The following is a 20,948-nucleotide window of genomic DNA, read 5'->3' as shown; positions in this document are numbered from 1 at the left end:
TCTCGCTCTAAAGAGCACTCAGTCTCTGCACTCCCTTTCATTTCCCACTCCAACATGTTGGCAGAAGGAGAAAGAGGAGGATGCTGCGCTCTACTCTCGGTTTGTTCTTGCCACCTCTCCAGCCAGCACGTGCTGCCTCTGACTTAGACTCAGCCTCAGCTTTCAGTTGTCTCCGCCTGAAGGACTTAAGGCAGGAGGTGGAGGAGGAACTGAAAGATACACTGGACATCAAAAGGTCTCACACCGGGGTCTCCAACAGGAACAAGAGCAGTAAAGCAGAACAGAGCAACTGTTCTTCATCTGTGGTGGAAACTATTAATACCTCAGCAATGACCACCTCCTCTGGTTTCCCTGCCTCCCCTTCCTCCTTCTCGACTCCAAGATCCATGTGGCAGGAGGCAATAAGTAGGAAGCGTTATCTCCTGGACCGATCAGGGGAGTCTGGTGAAGGGGATAAAGGAGGAGGAGGAGGTCAGGAGAAGAGGAACAGGTCCCCGGACTGGCTGTATGAGTCCTACTATTGTATGAGCCAGCAGCATCCACTTATTGTGTTTCTGCTGCTTATAGTGATGGGAGCCTGTCTGGCTCTGCTGACTGTGTTCTTTGCTTCGGGACTGGTAAGCTGCTCATTCACAATATACACACACACATAAATGCACCATGCAAATAATTCTGAAGCATAAAAAAGATCCAGAAACACACATTACTAGGATTAAAACACTAAAATACAACGAGATGTGTGCGAGATGTATCGGATCTACGTGTGATAGCTGTAACAGCAATAACAATCTGTTTAGAAAAATTCACATCATGTGTTTGCTCTGTAAACAGTGTGGATAGATGCATGTTGGCGCATGGGAACCTGGACACACACATTGCAGGGTTTCACATGCTATAAACATGTAAAGCATTAAGGACACACTAACTGGCCTGCCAATGGCGCACATATGTGTGCACACTTGGACACAAGCTGCTGGCCTGTCAGTATGTGTACTCAGCACCCTTTTGGGCTCGTACACATACGAACATGCTTGTGTTACACCTTTGTGTATGCACATGTGCACTCAGCATGCTGTCCTCATTGCAGCACTAATGTAAAGAGAAGGTTGAGATAAAAGTGGTGGTGGTCCGGAGGGGGGGGGTTAAGGGGCTTAGTTATTGTCTGAGTGCGCGGTTGACTGCACTACAGAAAGGAGATCAGTTTCCCTCTGTCACTATTTTGACAGGATTATCTTTGCTCTAAAAACCTGAGAAATCCAATGCAATAAAGCCGAGGCACTTTAAAATGGACAGACATTCTGATCTTAAAAAGAGCCAGACATTGTTTGTAAATTTAAATATGCTGCCTCTCCCATTCCCTGTGTCTGCTGAGTCTGCCATTAATAAGGGTTTAGTCCAAAACACACAGACAGAAGCAGAGAGAACGTTGACCTGCATGACACATCATATTACAGCCCATAATACTCATAAGAACATAATGAATGGAGGGTCTATGTATGTCAGTTAGACATACAACACTGAATGAAAACTGAATAAAAAAAAAAAGATCTTGGAAGCATCTTTTTACGGAAAATCTGTATAATTTTGTTGTAATACATAATGACCAGAAGATGACGAATAACATGCGTGGCTAGAGAGCTAGTCATTCCATTTTCCAACAATCAAAACAACCATTCAAGGCGAAACACCACTCACTGAAAGCCTAATTAGTCACCAGATGATATGTCAAATCAAAAAGATTGCAGGCGACAACGATCTTTTGAAGAATCTTATTTAATCTGGCCATATTTTCCTCACCCATCATTTTTGAGCCGGTGCATGACCTGCAGCTGACATTTGTGTCTTTGAATTACTTCAGTGACACAATACTTCAATTTCACTTTGGATTTCCTAATTGATCCAGCATGCTGAATTTCTGTTCAAGTGTTTATGTATCATTTAATCAGACACTGAAGCACATTGAAGTACTTTGTTTTTAAATATGGGTACTGAACCAAAAAGGAAATTTGAAATTTCAATTTCTAAGGATAATATTACCCTCTAATCCTTTCTATATCAGCATCCTTTTTCCTTTACCCATGTGCTGTATAGATATGACCTTTACAGTTTTCTTGTTTGTTAGGATTTTTTTTTTTTCATATTATTCTCCATTTCACTCTATTTTCATGGCTTTGTCATCTCTCACCTCCTCATATCTGTCTGTCTCTTTTATTTGTCTCCTATCATCCTTTCATTCTGCTTGCTGGCTGACCTAAATTCTGTGCTGTTTTGGAGCTCTGCTCTGGGCGAGACAAACTCTCTGTGGCTCTCTGCAGGCACACACGTCCTCCCCTGTCCCAGTGCATTGACTGTGTGCATGAGGAAGAGACTGAGGGACAGGGCAGGGCTTCAGATAGACAAGAATGGGAGAGGCGTACAGAGGAGCAATGTGAGACACTCGGGCCAAAGAACAGATTGGATGGTTAACTCACTTTGGAAAGCAATGACTGAATGGACAAAATATGTTTTTGAGATTAGTGTCTGCGATGACTAGAAAATGTAAAATTATTCCATTTTAAATGAACTGCATGACTATTTTGTTTGTTTTTACAACTGGTTTAAAAGAATATATTCCATTCACAATGTGGTTTTCATCATGGTGTAATGTAACTTGTGGACATTTGGAGCCTTCACAGTTCAAAAACCAACAGGAAACCACATAAAACTTCTTCCTCCGTGGACAGGAAATGACGACATTGTGCAATAAGGTTCCAAGCAGGAAACCTGAAAGAAAATGAAAATTGAATTGAAATGTGACATGAGCTTGAATGAACAAGGTTGAATTCCAGGTTGGTTTGCTAAATATCACTGTATTATACAGATTTCCTTGACTACACACCCCAATGTGGTCATCGGCGTGTGAAATATCTGCACTGCACGTTGGTATCCTGACCCTTTTATCCGCTGTCACACCCCTGGAACAGCATTCATGGGATGAATCCTGACAAAGGCAGGCAGCCGCAACGACTCATTTCACTCTGCTATCCTCCTACATCCACCTTTAAGAAACTCCTGAAATTTTTATTAGAACTCTCAAATCTAAGTGTGTTTCAGAGAGCCAGCAGGAAATCCATTATGAATGTGGCTACCAGTTAACACTGGTGGCTTTTTAGGGGGTTTTCCTTGCTCCATGAAATGTTCTGAGTTCACTATCAATTCATTTTATCACTTTTAGAGTTGTGTATTGAAAAGCCTGATTGGTTTGTGTTATGATTTGACTATATTACACCAAGTTAATTGATTATTTTATATGTTGTGTGCTATAATTGGTTTTGGATGGATTCTATGAGGAAAGGACTTTGATTTGCCGTCAACATTTTTGATCTATGTTCCGATCATATCCCCCCTGAAGTATCTCTCTGGACATGACCGGTCATCGAGCAGCTGTGCTGAGGCATGCTCTATAAAGTGAAGCCAATACCTCATGCGCAGATAATAGATGGTAACAGGATGGGTGGTACTCTTTCTTTCCTGGGATCACCAGCAGAGCAGTCCGCAGTGTTATAATAACAAGTTATGCTCAGGATGGCACAGTGAGCCCAGTGCCAGAGCATCCATGCATGTTGTGTGCTTTCAGTGACGGACATGATGACAGGTGCTGGTCCGCTGTACCTCGTCCACCTGAGGCTGGGTGGTCAACCAAGTGTTTTGATCAACAGTTGTCTCTCCACCATCATATCTAGGTTTTAAGCCGAGCTGCCCTAAAATTCCAGCAGGCCCCAGTTGTCTAAAAAACCCTGATTTTGGTATATAAAGCTAAAACATCCTTGTAATTTGTAGTGCTGCTATATTTCAGTCTGTATTTGTTACCTGCCATTCATTTTGAGTCTTGTCTCCAAATCTTGCGTTTCATCCAGAGCAGGAAGTAGAAGGTATCATAAGGAGCTAAAGGGGTATTTGTTTAATTTGATCCCTCTCAGGTTAATAAAGCAAAAGATTATTTTACCTGTAAGATGTTGTTTGAATAAAATATTCTCACTGGGTTATGTCACATGTCTGCCTTGCCTTGTATGTGTCTTCATGCCACTGACGTGGAAAAACAGAGTTTTGTGCTCTCCTCTGAAGTACGTGTCTTCTGAATATGATCTCTTTCAGGCAAACTTTGTTTTAGGTTTAATGAACTATACATTTTTTCTAGATAAATTACAAATATCATTCTTAAATGGTTTGTCCATACGTCTCACTGTCGCTCTCTTTCTTACGATGAACCTGCTTTTATTTTTTATTTTTATTTTTCAGAGCATTGAGGACCATGTGGCCTTTGTAATCACTGTGCCCACAGCATTGGCTATCTTCCTGGCTGTGTTTGTACTTGTCTGCATTGAATCCATCTTCAAGAAGCTTCTGCGTGTTTTTTCTCTGCTCATCTGGGCCTGCTTGGTTGCCATGGGTTACCTTTTTATGTTTTCCGGGGGGATCATCTGTCCGTGGGATCAGGTAAGACACAGATGTTTTCTGTGATCAGTTTATTTGTTTTATCTGTTTTACTTTGACGTGTTGGTGGCTTGAGTAAAAGTAATATTCAGCAGATTGGACATGATATAACTGTAAAGACATTTACAGTTCATGGCTCACTTCAAAGAACTGTCTCTGGAAAATGAAATGCTTTAGGGTGTCATGGGTCAAATTTAAACCCATAAACGCTGAGGGATGACAATATAAATTAATTTTGTCATGTTGCTGATGCATGGTGCTTTCAAAAACTGAGTTGACTTCTTCAGTGGTGAATGACGATGACGTCTGTCGGGGTTTAGTTGGCTTTAACAATCCCAGTCATATCCTTGTCCTTTTTCTCTTTTGAGTGTCAAAGAACATTTTTTTTTTTTTTTTTTTTCACTAGCCTGAAAACTACAAGGACAACATTTTCCTGATTACCTGAAAACAGCATGGCAAGAGGCGCTAAAGATTTGACTTGACTTTATGCGTAAGACACATTCATGATTCAGTACGATTAAAAATAATAATAATCTTTACTTGGTTCCAGCCTAAAATATTAGCATATGTTTCGCAAGTACAAATATGACTAAAGCTGTGACGAGAGTGTGGAGTGCAGTTCAAACGTACATGGACGGAAGAGAAACAAGACCAAAAGATTTGCTTTGCTTGGAAGAAGAATCTGTTTAAGCTCTTATTTAATCTGTTGTCATTTCTGACCTACATCCTGAAACAGACCCTTTTTAAAGTTTTGTATTGCTAATGCACATGCAACTTGACTTGTTTTCCCCTTTATTACTATCCACCTCTTTTTTTTTTTCTTTTTTTTTTTTATGGGAGCTACAATGAACAAGGAAATGATGACGTTACATACATAATGTGGAAAACACTTAAAAAACTTGAAAAGCAGCTGATACAGACATCTATAAATGAACCGTGTTCGATTATTTGTAACTTCTGTTATGAAGTTACAAATAATTTTGCTGTTGGAGTAAAAACTGTGAATATAACAGTGTCATATGGATGAAAAAGTGCAGTCAGTTGCTCTAAGGAAAGCCTGGCAGATGTTCTGTGTGAAACAGCAGTAATGATTGATTAAGATCAATAAATTATTTCTGTACACTCATTCTTCAAGCTTGTTAGGACACCAGAGTTGGTTGATTGTGTCCCATGTGGCCCTCTCAATACTCTGGTGGAGCATATGAGTCAGAACGCATCCGAATGATGTTTACTTGACACCAGTTTGACCATGACGTTTTTATGAACTGCTACTACTACTTTTGTTGTTGTTGTTGTTTAACTAGAATTTGCCAGTGGTCTTGGAGTTATAATAAACAGAAATATATATTGTCCCCTCGGATGGCTTTAACAACTCTTTCCAGGAGCTGTGCACCCGATGCAGTGTAGAGTACACTGCAGAAACATTACATTTCCAGTTAAATGTGGCAAGATGGAAAAAAAAAACCCAAAACAGCTGTTTCTTCATCACTACAGTCCCAGGCATCCATCAGTTAGGCTAGTTGAAAACAGCACAGTACATTAAGTCCTCATCATGCAAACGCTGTACTCATTCAGCAGTTCTTGGAAAGAAAATTTTTTTAGCGTGGACTCATTTATCGCAAAAGATAACTTAAATTGCATTGATTCATGCCACGGAATTTATTCCCTTTTTCCTTGGTGAAGATGTCAGACGATAAAGCTATTACTGCTCTCTGAAGGCTACATCTACGACTCAGACAAGGCATCGTTGATTGACATCGCACTCTATCTGTTTGATCATTGCTCCCATATTCTATAGTATCTATAGATACTAACATGAATCATTAGCATTCTCACTTTGCTCCACTTTAGAATCCAGCATTTCCAATATACTGACATTTCGTTTACTATCAGAGAGCCTACTCCTAATATCAGTGCACTCACTTCCATCTCTGTGTTTAGCCAGTGATAGAAAGCTAATAAATAATAAATAAATAATTTACAAAATAAGTTGTGTCAACAACAATCTTGTATAAATGAAATACACTATTACCTTTCTATCAGCTTGAATCTGGATTTCAAGCCTCTCCAGAGTCTCGTGGGTGACTGCACTTAAAGAAAAAGATTTTCATGTCTACCATACTCGGAGGGTGTGCTATGATCTTTAAAGTGGCAAATTTTGAGGATGATCAAAATAGGTGAGAGCAAGATTCACCGGATTTCAGCTGTGAATCTGCAGGAGGGACGGCAACAATAGAGGCCAGTTTTAATCTATGATGAAGTTGTAGAAATGAAATTGCTGCCACCTTTACAGAAACAGTCTGTCAATAGGTTTGCTCATCCTAATTATTACTGTACTGAGCAGTCGAGCTAATATGTGTTTATTCTATACAGTACATCTGTACAATACGTTTGGTTAATAAGGTTAAAGATTTTATAACTTGCATATAAGTGCAGGACACCATATTTTGACGTGGGCATGAAACACAATTGGTTCCTTAAACCATTTTGGATCTCAACCCTCAAGTACAATTTGAAGAAACTTTGCTGTTTAAGGTCTTCCACTTGTAACCCTGGAATTGGAGCTTGCTGAACATTTGCCTGTCAACCAATTATATTAATAACCCTGCATTTGAATCTTAGCACCCCGGTGTTACTATGCAGTTGCTAAGTGGACTTCACCCTTAGAAAAGAAATGAAGGGAGGCAAAGAGCAAGTCAGAGTTAATTAAATACTTTCTGCGCTGTAGCAAGGAGGGAGCTATGAGAACCTAAAAACGTTCATGCCCTCCCACTGAATGTATGTGCCATGTACAGCTCTAAGCTCATTAAGGATGATTGCTATTGTCACATTTCTTTCATTCGATGTTGCTGTTGCTAGTAAGTGAAGAAAAATATTTCTTCTCTTAGCGACATGAAAAGACAGACAGATGACTGAATAACTTGTATGGCTTGATGGAGAAATTGTTCTGACTACATGATAGAAATTGATGGAGAAAGACAGAGAGGCTGAATTGATAAATGAGATCTTAGGCTCTCTGTATGCTGATGCTTATGAGCTCTGTTCTGTATTTCTTTTTAGTCAAGCTTGTGTTTTGTTTGTTTGTTTTTTGTTTTTTTTTTTTGTTTTTTTTTTGTGTCTTGTTCAACGTGTTCCCTCTGAAGCTGTGAGTATTTCCGTTAAACTGAGCTATGGTTCAAATTTGAGCTGTTCCAAATGGAGAATGCTGTGCATTTTGTTGCTTCATTGGCAGTTCTCTGCCCTGTTACTTTTGTTTACTTTCAATAGGGATCTTGCATGGTTTGCTGTCAGTCATGACAAAGAAGTGGGTGGTCCAAATATGTTTTCAGGAATCACCTGCATTTGCATCATTTATATTGCCATCGTATGCCCACAAAATGTTTTTCTGGTGTGACTAAGCACCTAAGCAAAAGAAAGAAGCTGGAATTGGTGCGTTTTAATGCTCTAAAACAATAGAAAGAGAGAGAAGTCTTGGAAAATCCTTATTATGAAAGCAGCATGCACTGTAATTTAACTGGTAGTCATGGCTTGTAAGCTTTCCACACGTCATGTAGGAATACTTTGCAAAAGAAAAGGGAGCAAGGAAATGCTAACATTTTTAATAGCAGTTGAAAGGTTCATCCTTCATTTATGACAGTGGCCTATGATTCAGGGTGTGATCATTGTGCTTCTCCTATGGCAGATTTATGTATCTGTTATCTCTCTTCTTTCCCCCACTTGACTTTTTGTTATGCTCATCAAATTCAGTGGACAGCTTCAAGAAAGGGGTGGCATTAAATATTAGCTTATATATTCTATACCCACAGACAAAATGATTTTTGCTCTCCCTGCAATGTTCTTTTTCTATTGCTTACCGTCAGTCTTACTAAAAAAAAAAAAAAAAAAAAGGAGTAGTAGTTTACCAGCCTTATGCATCATGGTCAGTTTGTATGCTTGTTTGCATCTTGTTTTTTATGTTCTTATCCAATATTATATCAACTGAGAAAGCCCTCTGATACAGTAACTAAATCAAACGCAATCAATCAATCAATCTGTTTACATCATCCTACAATTGCAACCAAATACTAAAATGTATGCAGATAATCAACTTTTCATATCTGGTAATAATGATATCAGGGGCAGTGATATGTGGTGTGACAGAGACTCTGTGTTTCATTCTACTGTCTGTAGGTCTTTTCTGCTCTGTGACACATTTTTATCTACGACCCTCAACAATCGATGTGCATTCTTTACAGCTGTAGCAGGACCCCTTTTCTGCTGTCAATTACCAAAGCAAAAACAATTCCAGGGCTTTATTGGGGGGGGTGGGGCAGGCTGTTTTTTTTTTTTTTACATAGAAGTTGTTGCGATACTGTCTGAAATCAGTGCAGCACAATCCTGTTTCTTTTATGTCCTTGCATGCTAAAAAGGTTAATGGCCTACCTTAAAGCAGGCGTCGGGTACAGACGGCACCTATGATTCTCTCTCCATATGTTTGTTTGTTTGTTTTAAGACTAGTGGCATAAATCACATTGGATGGGATCATAGTCAGCTGTCAGAGTTCACTGCACCTTGTTGTGTGCTGACAACCTCAAAGAAAGTGGGAGAAGAAAATGTCTACAATGTGCAACGATAGTTGCATAGAGGCTCCAAATTTTCCTTCAGCTCCGTGTGTTGTATTCACCGTAACCACTCTCCCAGAGTTAGTTTGTACACGTTCCATTTTCAAACCTGAAATCAATTGGATGCTTATCCTCTCCCCACAAAGGCCTCTCTCTTTGCAGGCGGTGAGGAGAAGGGCTTATCTGTGTGGCCCATTCCTTACTCCTCACTGAGAGATGTCTGGACTCTGCATCCTCTCCTCCCCTCCTTCTCTCTGTCTCTCTTGATTCCGTCACTGTCTCTCTCACACACACACACACACACACACACACACTCACACAGAGTCCTTTGTGGGTATACAGCAAACCTCATTAGCTTTTAAAGCAGAAGTGGGGAAAAGAGAGTTTGGTTGAAGGATCAGTTCTGCTAGTGTAACACAGTAGAGAGGAGGGTAGATGGCAAAAATAGGACAGGAACCTCTGATAGAAAACAGGGATACTGAGGAATGTCAAAGCAGAGACGCAGAAATCTTAAACTGGTGTTGCAGGTTGGAAAATGGTATCAAGGCGAAAATTTTCAATCAAACACATTGTTTACAAACCAACAAAGTGTTTGAACTTAGCATTTAATTCTGCGTTCACTATAAATAAGTAAATCTTTTAACTTAGATTGATTAGGTGTAGCTAAAGATGAGTCTGTAGGGTTTAGTGGCAGGCTGATATATACAGCATGTACTCCCATAGACTGACTCTATATTGTAAATCTAGTCTAAAACTAATCTTTGCCACAGACGGTGGACTAAAAGCCTGATGTAATCGGACGCTCCATCTCTATAATTTGTTTTGTAAACCCTCGTCAGTGTCATTATCAAGGAATTGATTCATGGGCAGAAGCCGAGTTTACTGTATCTTTATGGACCACAAAAAGCATTGTCCACTTAATTTTCAGGGAGATGGCCCTTATGTGCTTGCATTAACCACAATAATGAGAGTCCCTCACTGTTTTTATTACTGTGTCATATATCAAGTATGCAGGATAATTCAGCAGGTGTTTTCCCCCAGCAGCCTCTCCATTAATCTTGATTCAGTTTCATGATTGAGTTCGCGGCATTGGATTTCAGAGCAGGCATTAAAAAAAAAAAAAAAAAAAAGCTTTCTGGGCCTGAAACATATTATGTTGCCATGCTCAATGATATTTAACAGCAATTAGAAGCTCTATCATGTAGTCAGAAGTAAGTTAATGTGTTTCCTCTTTTGACATAAATAATAAATTATAAACAGGGTGAAGTATATGATCTGGTGCTTTTAGGTTCAGTGTATGATTTTTATTTTTATTTTTTCTTAGTTCTTTTTTTTATATATATATACATTTTTGTTGTTTTACTGCATTTCTGCAGTAAAGCTCGAGCAGACTTCCTATAGTGTATAAACGCAGGCCCTCCAGATTTAAGGCTCCTCTGTGATCTAAAATCAGAAACACTGCAGCCATGGGTTGTGTCATTTCCTTCATCATCATCACCCCTTTTTCTCACCTCACTCAAAGCTCAGGACTAGTCATCTCTGGTTAATATTTTCACTTCTGCTAGTCACCTGACACAGACCTCTGCAGCTGTGTTCCATGAAACAGGCTATTCACCCTCCTGCCAGATTGTTAATGTTGGCACATTGCAGTTGCATTCCTTCCATTTTTGCCCACTTTTCTGTTCTACAGTCAGCTGCCTCAAAAGCTCTCCTTTTCGCCTGTATGTTTACATTATAGTTCCACCCTTGTTGCCAGCTTTACTCAGCCGTGACATTGTCAGAAGGTTGTTAGAGAAAGATTGGAAACGGCTTTCCTTTTCTGCCTCTGCCCTTCTGCAGAAACCAAAACAAAGAAACAAGAAATCACATCAATCAAACTTGCTATTATTAAATTACTGAGTTTGTTTAACTCTTCAAAAAATAGTTCTATAAAGTATGGAGTCTGTGTGTAGAGTCCATGTTGCATGGATTACATTAAGTTGCTGATCTGTGGTGTCATATTCTGTTTGTGAATTTGTACACCCTAAACTGACTTTTTTCCACTTTCCTTCTATATATTTGAAAATAAAACCGGTTAAAAAATTTTTTATTCATGCCTTAAAGTTAGGAGAGGGGGTTTTTGGTCTGAAGAGGATTCAGCTTCCACAGAAAAACCTTCACTGAACGATGTCTAACTGGGAGGAGCTGACCACAATGTGCAGAAGACAACATCTCACACGATTCTCCTCACTTTACTTGACAATAACTTCAGCTTTCTTTCAGTTTATCAACAGTTATAGCGTTTGCTGTCTCTCATCTAAACTAGTGCCTAAACTAGTGTAACTTACCCACTTAGATTAATTGTGTTAACTATTCTCCACTGTACTTCTGAAGGATCTGGCTATTCCAGCACGTGTGAAGTTGTCAAGCACAAATACAGTGCCAATTTTTGTTTGGCTAAAATCTATGCATCACTGCTGCCCTCATTTTCTCTGAAGAAGCAATATTTTCTGTCACGTAGAAGGGACTATCACAGGGAGCTATTGGTTTTGCAGTCATGTAAATGGGTTCAACTGAAATGGAAATGGAAATGCCAGACTGCTGCTCTCTAAACATAAGCTCCTCTGAAAAAAGCAAAAAAAAAAAAAAAGCAGATGCCGGTCTGGGGAGCTATACAGTTTGATGGCCATGGTTGTGCAACGGCCGCTGACAAGAGATCGGTGGCATAAGATATGACAGACAGATCCATACAGACTAGGATGTAATTGTCAGATATTCGAGTTCACATCAAGAAACAGGATCCTGTGTAATAGCAGCTTATGTGCCTGTGGTCAAGGGGAAATCAAAGGTTACGCCTTGTAACGTCTGATTGGCTTCGGTGATTGAAGTGTCATCAATAGCATTGTTCCATAAGAAAGGAGGACACAGACCTGGTCATCAGAGGTCGTCTAAAAAGCTAGACCAGCACTGTAATTAGTGTTTGGGTCTGTAAAATCTATGGTGGTGTGATACGTGTGTTTTTTTTTCATCTGAGTTTTTAAGTGCACTAACAATAATGAACATTTCTCTTGGCTATTTAACACATCTAGCTTCAGTCATGGGCTAACTGTTTGGATAACCTTCTCTCTGACCTTCTCTGAGTCTCTTCAGCCCTATATTGACTGAGCTCTGTTGTCCGTGGTTTATAATAGGTACTTCCATGCTCAGGGAGCTCAAAGCTTTTATATTTTCCCCCCTGACCGGCACAAGAGTCAATTTATTTCAAGCGTGCAGAGAATATGTGCCAATGTGTGTCTGTTTTCAAAGTAAAATGGACCAACATAGACCTAGAGAAAGCTAAGCAGTTTATTTATCAAACAGTTTAAGAATATACCAGGTAATTGAAATTTTATGAAATTAGTCATCCAAATATTTGAAATATCCCCATTACCATCTACTGTCTATATATATATATATATATATATATATAGAGTACAGGCCAAAGTTTGGACACACCTTCTCATTCAAATGAATAGGAAAGTGTGTCCAAACTTTTGGCCTGTACTGTAAATACATAGATATATGGTACTTTAATGTTGGATGAAAAAAAAAACAAAAACTATAAGCCACTATAAAATGGTCACTGGTATCATGGTGCTGGCCTGGGTTCAAGTATCAATATTTAGATTTAGTGGGGGGGGGAGAACTTGAAAGATTAAATAACTGAATAAGCCGATGCTTATAACACAATCTTTATTGAAGGGGATGCTTTTCTGTCTTTGCCACATGGTGCAATAAACCACCGGTGAAGGATTGCACCTGCTCTTCAGAGGCAGTCATGCATGGGAAGGTGGTTATATTGATTTATTGGGTTGTCAATATATCCTGGTGTTACTGATATTCTCTGAAAAGATCTGACTTTACAAGCCACTGATTCACATCCACCCCCAGTATGAGGGAAATTTGAAATTTAAATGTCCATTTATAAATTATATAATGATCAGCAACACATTTAGTATATTAGAGGAAAAATACTAAACTTGATTTGATGGCCATTGTGATACTATTGTAACTATTCAACTGATAATTTGGATGAGGAATTGTTTTTACTAACTCAGTTGCTAAAACATAAATTTTTACAAGAGTAAAAATGGCTTGAGGTCCTCCATTCTTAAAGAAGGCGTCTATTTCATCATTAATCACCCCTCCATCGCACAGCAACCAGAACCCAAAACAAGACATGGTTCCCTTTTGGCAATTTCCATCGCTAATATAGAATACACATTAATCGTATGACCAGAATTTTAATCCAAACATGAATAAAGCATAATGTCGATTTTCTGACTATTTACATTCATGAGGTTGCTATGAAGAAATAAGTCTTGAGCTGTATGTTCGTCACCCAAACCTGAACAGAGGGAGTTCTGTTTTTCAGTCACCCCCCTCTTGCTATGTTTCTTTCCTGTTTCCATCTTACTGCCCCCCACACACAAACCCTGCTTTCCCACTGGCCCTGCAAATAACTCACGAAAGGTTAACGTGCACCTGGCTGCAGCAGGACACTGGCTTCTTTCTGTCCATGCACAACAGCAGATGAGCTATATTAACCCTGTAGCACGAGGCCAATGCGTGTGGAGCTTCGGGTAAAAAGGGAAGCCCTCTGCACGTTACATTAGAGGTGTCAAATTTGAACTGTCAAGGGAGCTAAGATTAAATACAAATGTCGAGAATGACACCAATATAAGTCATCCATCTTTTAATTTTTTTAATTTTACCAGGCATCTGTTAATATCAAATACCTCCTAGTAAAGGCCTGAATGTTTTGTTCCTAATGTATTAGCTGTACAACAAATAAGCATCACTTCAGTCAGAAGCGTTCATGGTGTTTAGACTTCCTGGATCGTAGTTTTCTTTCCCCACAGAGACTGTCAGCACTTATTTTTATCTCTGTCTGTATTTCCTTTTTCTTGTGCATCCATCACTCTCATTTTCTTTGTCGTTCTCTCCACAGGTGTCATTCTTCCTGTTCATTGTGTTTGTGGTTTACACCATGCTGCCGTTCTCTATGCGGGACGCCATCATTGCCAGTGCCCTGACCTCCATCTCTCACACCATTGTGTTGAGTGTCTGCCTGTCCACCACAGCTGATCGCATGGAACCAGTAGTGTGGCAGGTAAGGTGTTCAGTTTGGTGGGACAACAAGGGCAAATACGCTGCAAACATCAGCCTAAAACACTTCCAGTGGGGAGAACATGCTAGAAATGTTGTGGTCACCATATTACATATGAGACTGGGCTGATAATGAAAGAAATTATACTGTTGGGTTCATGCTATATATATGAGACCCCATTGTCATGGTTAATAATGCCATCATTAGCAGGCAGCTATGATAACTAAGCATAAAGGCTGGAAATGGAGTGAAAAAAGTTAAAGCTGGAGCCCATGTTTTAATCTTTGGGTCATACAAAAACAATTTGTACTACCTCTAAAGGGTAAGAATAGTTTTGTCCCAAACAGAGGCAGCTCAAGTGAACCTGTGTTGTCATGTGGTAGTCCTCAATGTTCTCTATTTAATCTGTTTTATTCAAATTTGTTCCACACACCACATTCATTGTATTTAAAACAAGTAAACACACATGAACATGTTGTATACTCAGCAAAGCTGCATCCTGCCCTATCCACTCTTTGTTTTCTGGGTTTGTTTATTTTGTCATCCAGATAGAATCTTAATTGAAATCTTTCTTTTTCCAATGCATGTATCTGCCTTCCTATCCTTTCCCTAAAACGAACTTTTCTGACCATTCTAACCATACAGTATTTATTTTTAGCAAACAAACAAATGTGACCTTTAAACTAATTCAGCATAGCAGGTGAGCAATATAAATTCTAATGTGTTTTTTTTTTTTTTTTGCTCTTTATTAAAAGGTCACCCACTTTCCAGCAGTGTCGTCGTTTCAAACGTAAAATGTGCAGTCACTTGGCATATGCAGAGAAAGACAAAGAAGTAACAATATCAGGAAGGCAATTATCTGGCTAATACAGGCTAAGTAATTTGATCTTATTCAAAACTGATTCCAAAGGCAGTGGCTGCCAATACACCTAGGGCTAATTACAACTAATGCACAAAACAAGCTTGTCAAAAAAAAAAAAAGAAAAAAAAAGAAAAACCTCTCACTGATTTAATATTTCAGCTGCAGCCTTAATAACTTAAAGATGCACTTTTTACAGGCAGATAGATGGAATATGAGCGGCCTTCGTTGTTGTCATCATCCAGAGTGAAAGCCAGCATGTGCAACTCAAGCTCTGTCCTATGTTTTGGGTTCTTGCTTCTTCTGCCTGTTTGAAATGCATTTCTGAGTCTTAATTGCTTCTGTTGATGCCGCTGATATTTGGTTTCCATTAACGTTTTTTGTTACGTGCAACGGCAGCGCAGCCATCGTGGCGTCTGGACAGCCTGGGGCGGTGTGCTACATGGTCACTATCTGTCAGCTCCTTTTGTGTGTCAGGTCAGCGTATCTGTCTGCAGAACCCCAGTAGCAAATCTGCCAGAGAGGGGTGCCCTTTAAGAGAATATACCTTGCCAAAAGAACGAAATGCATAAGTGAAATTAGTCAGAATGTTTCATTTTAAAGATGAATCTGTTGTTGAACTCCATGGAAGTGTCACATCAGGACCTGCTCGAGGTGTTGGTGAAACGCACAAAGCGCACACACATCCCACCCCTACACAATAATCACCAAACTCACCAAATACTAAATAAAAACTGGAGCTGAGGAAATGCTATCATCATCACTCTCAGTTTGTGGTGAGGAAAATCCAGAGGTAGGATTAAAATAGATAGTGAATAAAAGCAATGAATAGCAATAATAAAAATAGAATTAACACTAAAACCTAAAAAATAAAAGTAAATGAAAGGTTAGGAACTAGATGAAAGAATAAACAAAATATATATAAAAAAAATTAAAATTGAATAAAACAGGATAAATTTAATGGAAACTTGAGCTTTGTTGTATCTCCCACCTTGAAACATTGTATTTGCACTAAATATAGTTTTAGTGGATTGAGGAATTATTGCAACATGTAAAAACTACAGACTGAATATATACCTACTCAATTCTAATGACATCATGAGGACTAGAAAAATGTATAAAATACAGTATATTCATGAGAACAATAAATGCTTTTATTTCAATAGCTCTCATTAAGCACAGATCACCAAGACAGTGGAATCTTTTATTGTCATTGTGCACACACAGAAACACAACACACATTACATTTACACTCTGGCATGTATACAGGCCCACGAACAACCACACACACACACACACACACACACGGCCCCCCATATTGTGTGAACACGTGGAGAGAGTCCAGAGTGAAGGCGCCACCATTGCTTGGCACACTTGGAACAAGCACTTGACTACGGTGGAGAGGAAAATCTCCCTCTGAGGGAAGAAAGCTCTGACGCAGGCTGGTGGGGTGTGTGCATGCGATTGTCTAACCAAATGAAAGCCAGGTTTGGGCACCAACTCTTGAAGTGCCTTGGTGGAAGAGGACTGTGCTGACTGAGAAGAGCTGAATGTGTTGGATAGATGGTGGCAGTGTTGGTGGTGAGGGTGACGGGTTGGACTATTTCTGTCTCCGTGCAAAGAGAGAGAGAACTTTTCTCTGCTGACAAATTAAATACATTTGAAATACATTTCTCTGGTGAGTTTTTTTTTTTTTTTGGTTTGATGGGGTGGAGCCAGTGGTTCCATCATCAACAGTCTTCTGGCAGACTGTTGGAGCTTGGACTGTTGCACAGGATAGCTCTTCGTTGCACAGTGTTGTTTTCTGCTGACGTTCCATATGTTGTGTTTGGCTGTATATCACCGGTTGGGCTTGAGGGAGATATTGCTTCTTTATGGGGGTAACTGTTGGCCGGTGTTGAAATGATGACAGTGATGTTCCACAGGGCAGCGAAAACTGGAGCAGCTGTTTCTTGACTGGTTGCTGATGGGCTTGATGTCGGCATAGTTTCCTGAAGAGTGATATTCAGAACTAAAGTTGTTACTTTAACAGCTCCTGTTGCTGAGGGTGTTGTTGTCACTCTGTGTCAATACTGACATCCTCTGTATTTGCATCATACCCAGATAATAAATAGAAAGACTCAAAGAATTGTTTCCACAGTGCCAAGATGGATCATTGAGTTCTTCGGTCATGACAGCAGACTGTGGATTGTCATCTTCTGGTTCCTCTGAGTTTTCCACAGCTGAAGGGCAGTGTTGGTGTACGAGCTGGCTGCCACGTCATCTCTTAGATGAGCCATTGTTAGAAAATTGTGCTTAAGTACTTCCTCTGGAGTAATTTGCAGGTCAGAGTTTAGCTCAAGGCAGCATGTCAGGAGATTTTTGTATTTCAGCTCATCTGTTTTGGTGGGTATCCTCCTCCTTCCAGGTTCTTGACAGAATCAAAATAACTTCTGGCTTCTCACCAGTTACCTCCTCATACTCCTCTGCTGTCCTTAGTCTCCATCCTACATAGGGGTCCCAGATGAAATACATCCAGATGGATTCTCCTTAACGCATTTGGTGTGTGGCTGGCAGACCTAGCAGTTGGACCATGGTTTTCATGAGGACCGCCATGACACAGCCCCCTCCCCACATGTCAGCAGCTTCAGACAGGGGGAGTCCCAGAGTAACCTCTGGAAGGACAAAGACACTTTCTCCGTTGATACCTCGTAGACGGTATTGGATTTCAGAGTGTCGATATGGGACGATGGACAATGACTTCCAAGCATCATATCTGAGGCCAAAAAATTTAGTTTTGGTTGTGTGAGATTGGAGTATCTTGTTCCTTGCCGTTTGAGAGATTTTCAGGGGCCTTTTTTGCAAATCTATCAGAGTAGAAGCTCCTGTTTGGGCACCAGCATAAAGCCGAGACCTGTGGAGCGCTGCAGTATTGCGTTCCTCCTGGCTCCCTCCATCTCCACAGGCAACCAGAGTGGCCATCAGGATCTTGGTCACTTTACTATCAAAGCACAGCTGGAGACAGGAATATCCCTGGTTGTTCCAAACATCTTCCATTTGACAATTACTTGCTGTTTTTGTACACACAGTCCTGTCTCGGAGCTGTGCAAGCGGTTCTTCTTTCTCACGGTTTGGATTTTACTCTGATCTGCATTGTTACTTCTGCCAATTAGACCTTATATAGATGGCTGTGTGATTATTATTATTTTTTTTAACTCATTTCCAATCACTTGAATTTACTAAAGGTAAGGTAAACAAAAAATGAAAGGCACATTTTTATTTTTGTCTTATTTTGTATTACCTGTATGCAATGGCTGTGACAGACTGTGACAGCGATATGAGCAAGGCGTTGTTATAAGGAGACAGATTTCTTCTCAAGGGTCAGTCGAGATGATGTGCAGGCACTACACATGATTGCCAAGGAACAAATTATCCACTGGAAAACACACGAGACAAAGGCTGGCTCTGAGTTTAGTTAGCAGTATTGATTTGTCGTCACTGACAATTAAAATGTTTTGATTCAGTTTATTGGCATTTCTTAAGGTGAAGACCATGTGGTTCTGATAGTGGCAGTAAAGTCATTACCTTTTGTGCAAAAATTTAGTCAAAGTCAAATGCATAAGAAGAAAACAAATCATCATGCAAAATGTGATTTTAAAACTTCACTTCTTTCTTTTTATTTAATTCATCAATGATTTAAGGGTCGGAAAGTTTAAGAGAAAAATTGAGAATCTCTCACGAATCTAGATAAAAGGCTGCTCATACAGCATATGAAGATCTCAGAGAATTAAGGCAGATTCAAAAGCAAATAGAAACCATGTGCTACCTTCCTTCTATACAGAATTGTGGTATCATTACGAAATGATTCAAGCTCCTTTCACCCGTCATGAGTGCTGTATAACACTCATTTTATTCTGTAATGGTGTGGAAGTACCTCCGTTGTGCCATAGAAATGGAGCCCAGCAGTAGTTGTTCTTCTCTCAGGTGAATCTTGGATGGAATGAACCTGATGCTTGTCGCAGTGGGGTGCTGGCTGTCAGAATCACAGTCACAATCAGAAATACATTATTTATCCTCAGGGGGAAATCCTGCTGTTTGGTAGCCAATAGCTACCAAACAGCAGCAGCTAACAGTAGCTAATCTTCTCGTAGTTTGGGAGTTGTAAAGTCTGATGGCAGTGGGAATGAGCAATGTTCTGTATCTTTCCATCCACTGCTGTGGTTTCTCTGATTCAGATGGGAATTATGAAGTGGATGGGCCAAGTATTTTAAGATAATTTCTGCCTTCCTCCGTGTGCATCACTCCACCACAGCCCCCAGTGAGACTAATCTGCTTCCAGTCAGTCGGTTTGTCCGGCTGCCTTGCATCCTTTTGTTTTGTCCCACCTCCCCAGCAGACTGCAGCCTAGAACAGCATACTTGCCACCACAGACTGGTAAAAGATCTGCAGCATCTTTCAGGATCTGACCATGGTTTTCATGCGGTGTTACGGATATTCAGCAGGGAGGAGGTTGGCAGCAAAGTAATGGAACACCATGACACAGCCCCCCTCCCCACACGTCAGCAGCTTCAGACAGGGGGAGACAAAGACACAAAGACATCTCATATTGGATATTGGATATTTTACTTATTTTACTGCTCCCCCTCCATCTTGGAGCCTTTCTGTGTAGAGTTTGTATGTTCTCCCTGTGCCTGTGTGGTTTCCTCCCGCCATCCAAACACATCATGTTCGGGTTAACTGGTGACTCTAAACTGTCCGTAGGTCTGAGTGTGACTGTGAGTGGTTGTTGGTCTCTGTCTGTCTCCGGGAACCACAATGCCACCTCACTTAAATATGCCAAAGATAAATACTCTGTTGTGTTATCAACACATGCTATAATACTAACACTGTGAAGGTAAAGTTATGGTATTTTGTTGGAAAGATCTAAATAATCTCACTAATTTAGTTTTGCATTTTAAATAGCTTAAAAAAAAACCCCACCAGAAATGCTATGATGATACACACAAGGCTACTGGTGTCAAACCTCAACAAAAAGTTCAGCTGGTATTAGTTCTGTATTTGTTCTTCTAAATTTCTAAAAAGCTGTTGTTGGATGTGTTCTACGTTTATCTCACAACTGTTTCGGAAATGATTTGTTGCCTAGCTGGCTTGTGGTTACCTAAAACTGAAACAAGCTGTTTCAGTTTTATGGGATATCTGGCTGCTTGGGCCATATTTACCTTATAGACACCCACACCAGTGTGGTTACTATTCTATTTAATTCGCTTCAATACAGAAAGCACATGTTTCAAACTATGTTTGTCAAAGTATCTCACAAAAAGCACAGATGTGCATGCGCAGAGGCTTCTACACTGAAACACACAAACACGTATATTAATTCTGTGCTGTTGGTTTTAATTTTTAATTTGTTCGGGTAATTTAAGGTATTTACTGATTTGCTGCTTTTCCCAGAATCATCCGTGTTTATTAGAGCATTTGATCAGCTTTTCAGTTAATCAAAATCATTTATATATTGACATATATGCTAATGTTATGATTTCTAAATTACATGTACTATACAGGTTTTTTATTCATAGCTCAGGCACCATTTGTGTCTGTGCTTTTTTTTGCAGCTTGTGTTGTTTCTGCATTTGTGCGTTTTTCTAAGTGTGCAGATCAAGTTTTGGTGGGGAGGAACAATTAATTTATTGAAGTGAGTGAAAGTCCTCTCTTTCGTCTGTTGCTCAAAGATAGTGAGATATTTCTGCATTTGTCTCTTTATTCACACACAGCTCTTTAGCATTTAAGCACTGTTTCAAGGTAAAACATTTCTTATTTTCTAATTTTTTTTTTTTTTTTTTTTTTTTTTTTGCTCAGTGAATCCTTGCACACCTTTCTGATTTGATCTAATCTGACTTCACTCCTGTGA

At 39.8% G+C, this 20,948-nt stretch overlaps 1 protein-coding gene across 1 annotated transcript in view; it reads left to right on the top strand.

The window, feature by feature from the left end:
• Positions 1–371: 371 nt before the first annotated feature.
• The window catches only part of adcy2a (adenylate cyclase 2a), a 48,086-nt gene continuing 27,509 nt past the window's right edge, over positions 372–20,948 (top strand). The window contains exons 1-3 of the mRNA XM_029503500.1: positions 372–617; positions 4,279–4,476; positions 14,044–14,205. Coding sequence (XP_029359360.1) covers positions 387–617; positions 4,279–4,476; positions 14,044–14,205 — 591 coding nt within the window. The 5' untranslated portion in view covers positions 372–386. The remainder of the gene's footprint in view (positions 618–4,278; positions 4,477–14,043; positions 14,206–20,948) is intronic.

This window comes from Echeneis naucrates, chromosome 6 (assembly GCF_900963305.1).
Source record: "Echeneis naucrates chromosome 6, fEcheNa1.1, whole genome shotgun sequence".
NCBI classification, from domain to species: Eukaryota; Metazoa; Chordata; class Actinopteri; order Carangiformes; family Echeneidae; genus Echeneis; species Echeneis naucrates.
The sequence above is the reverse complement of the archived record's forward strand: the minus strand, read 5'-3'. Positions and strand labels throughout refer to the sequence as shown.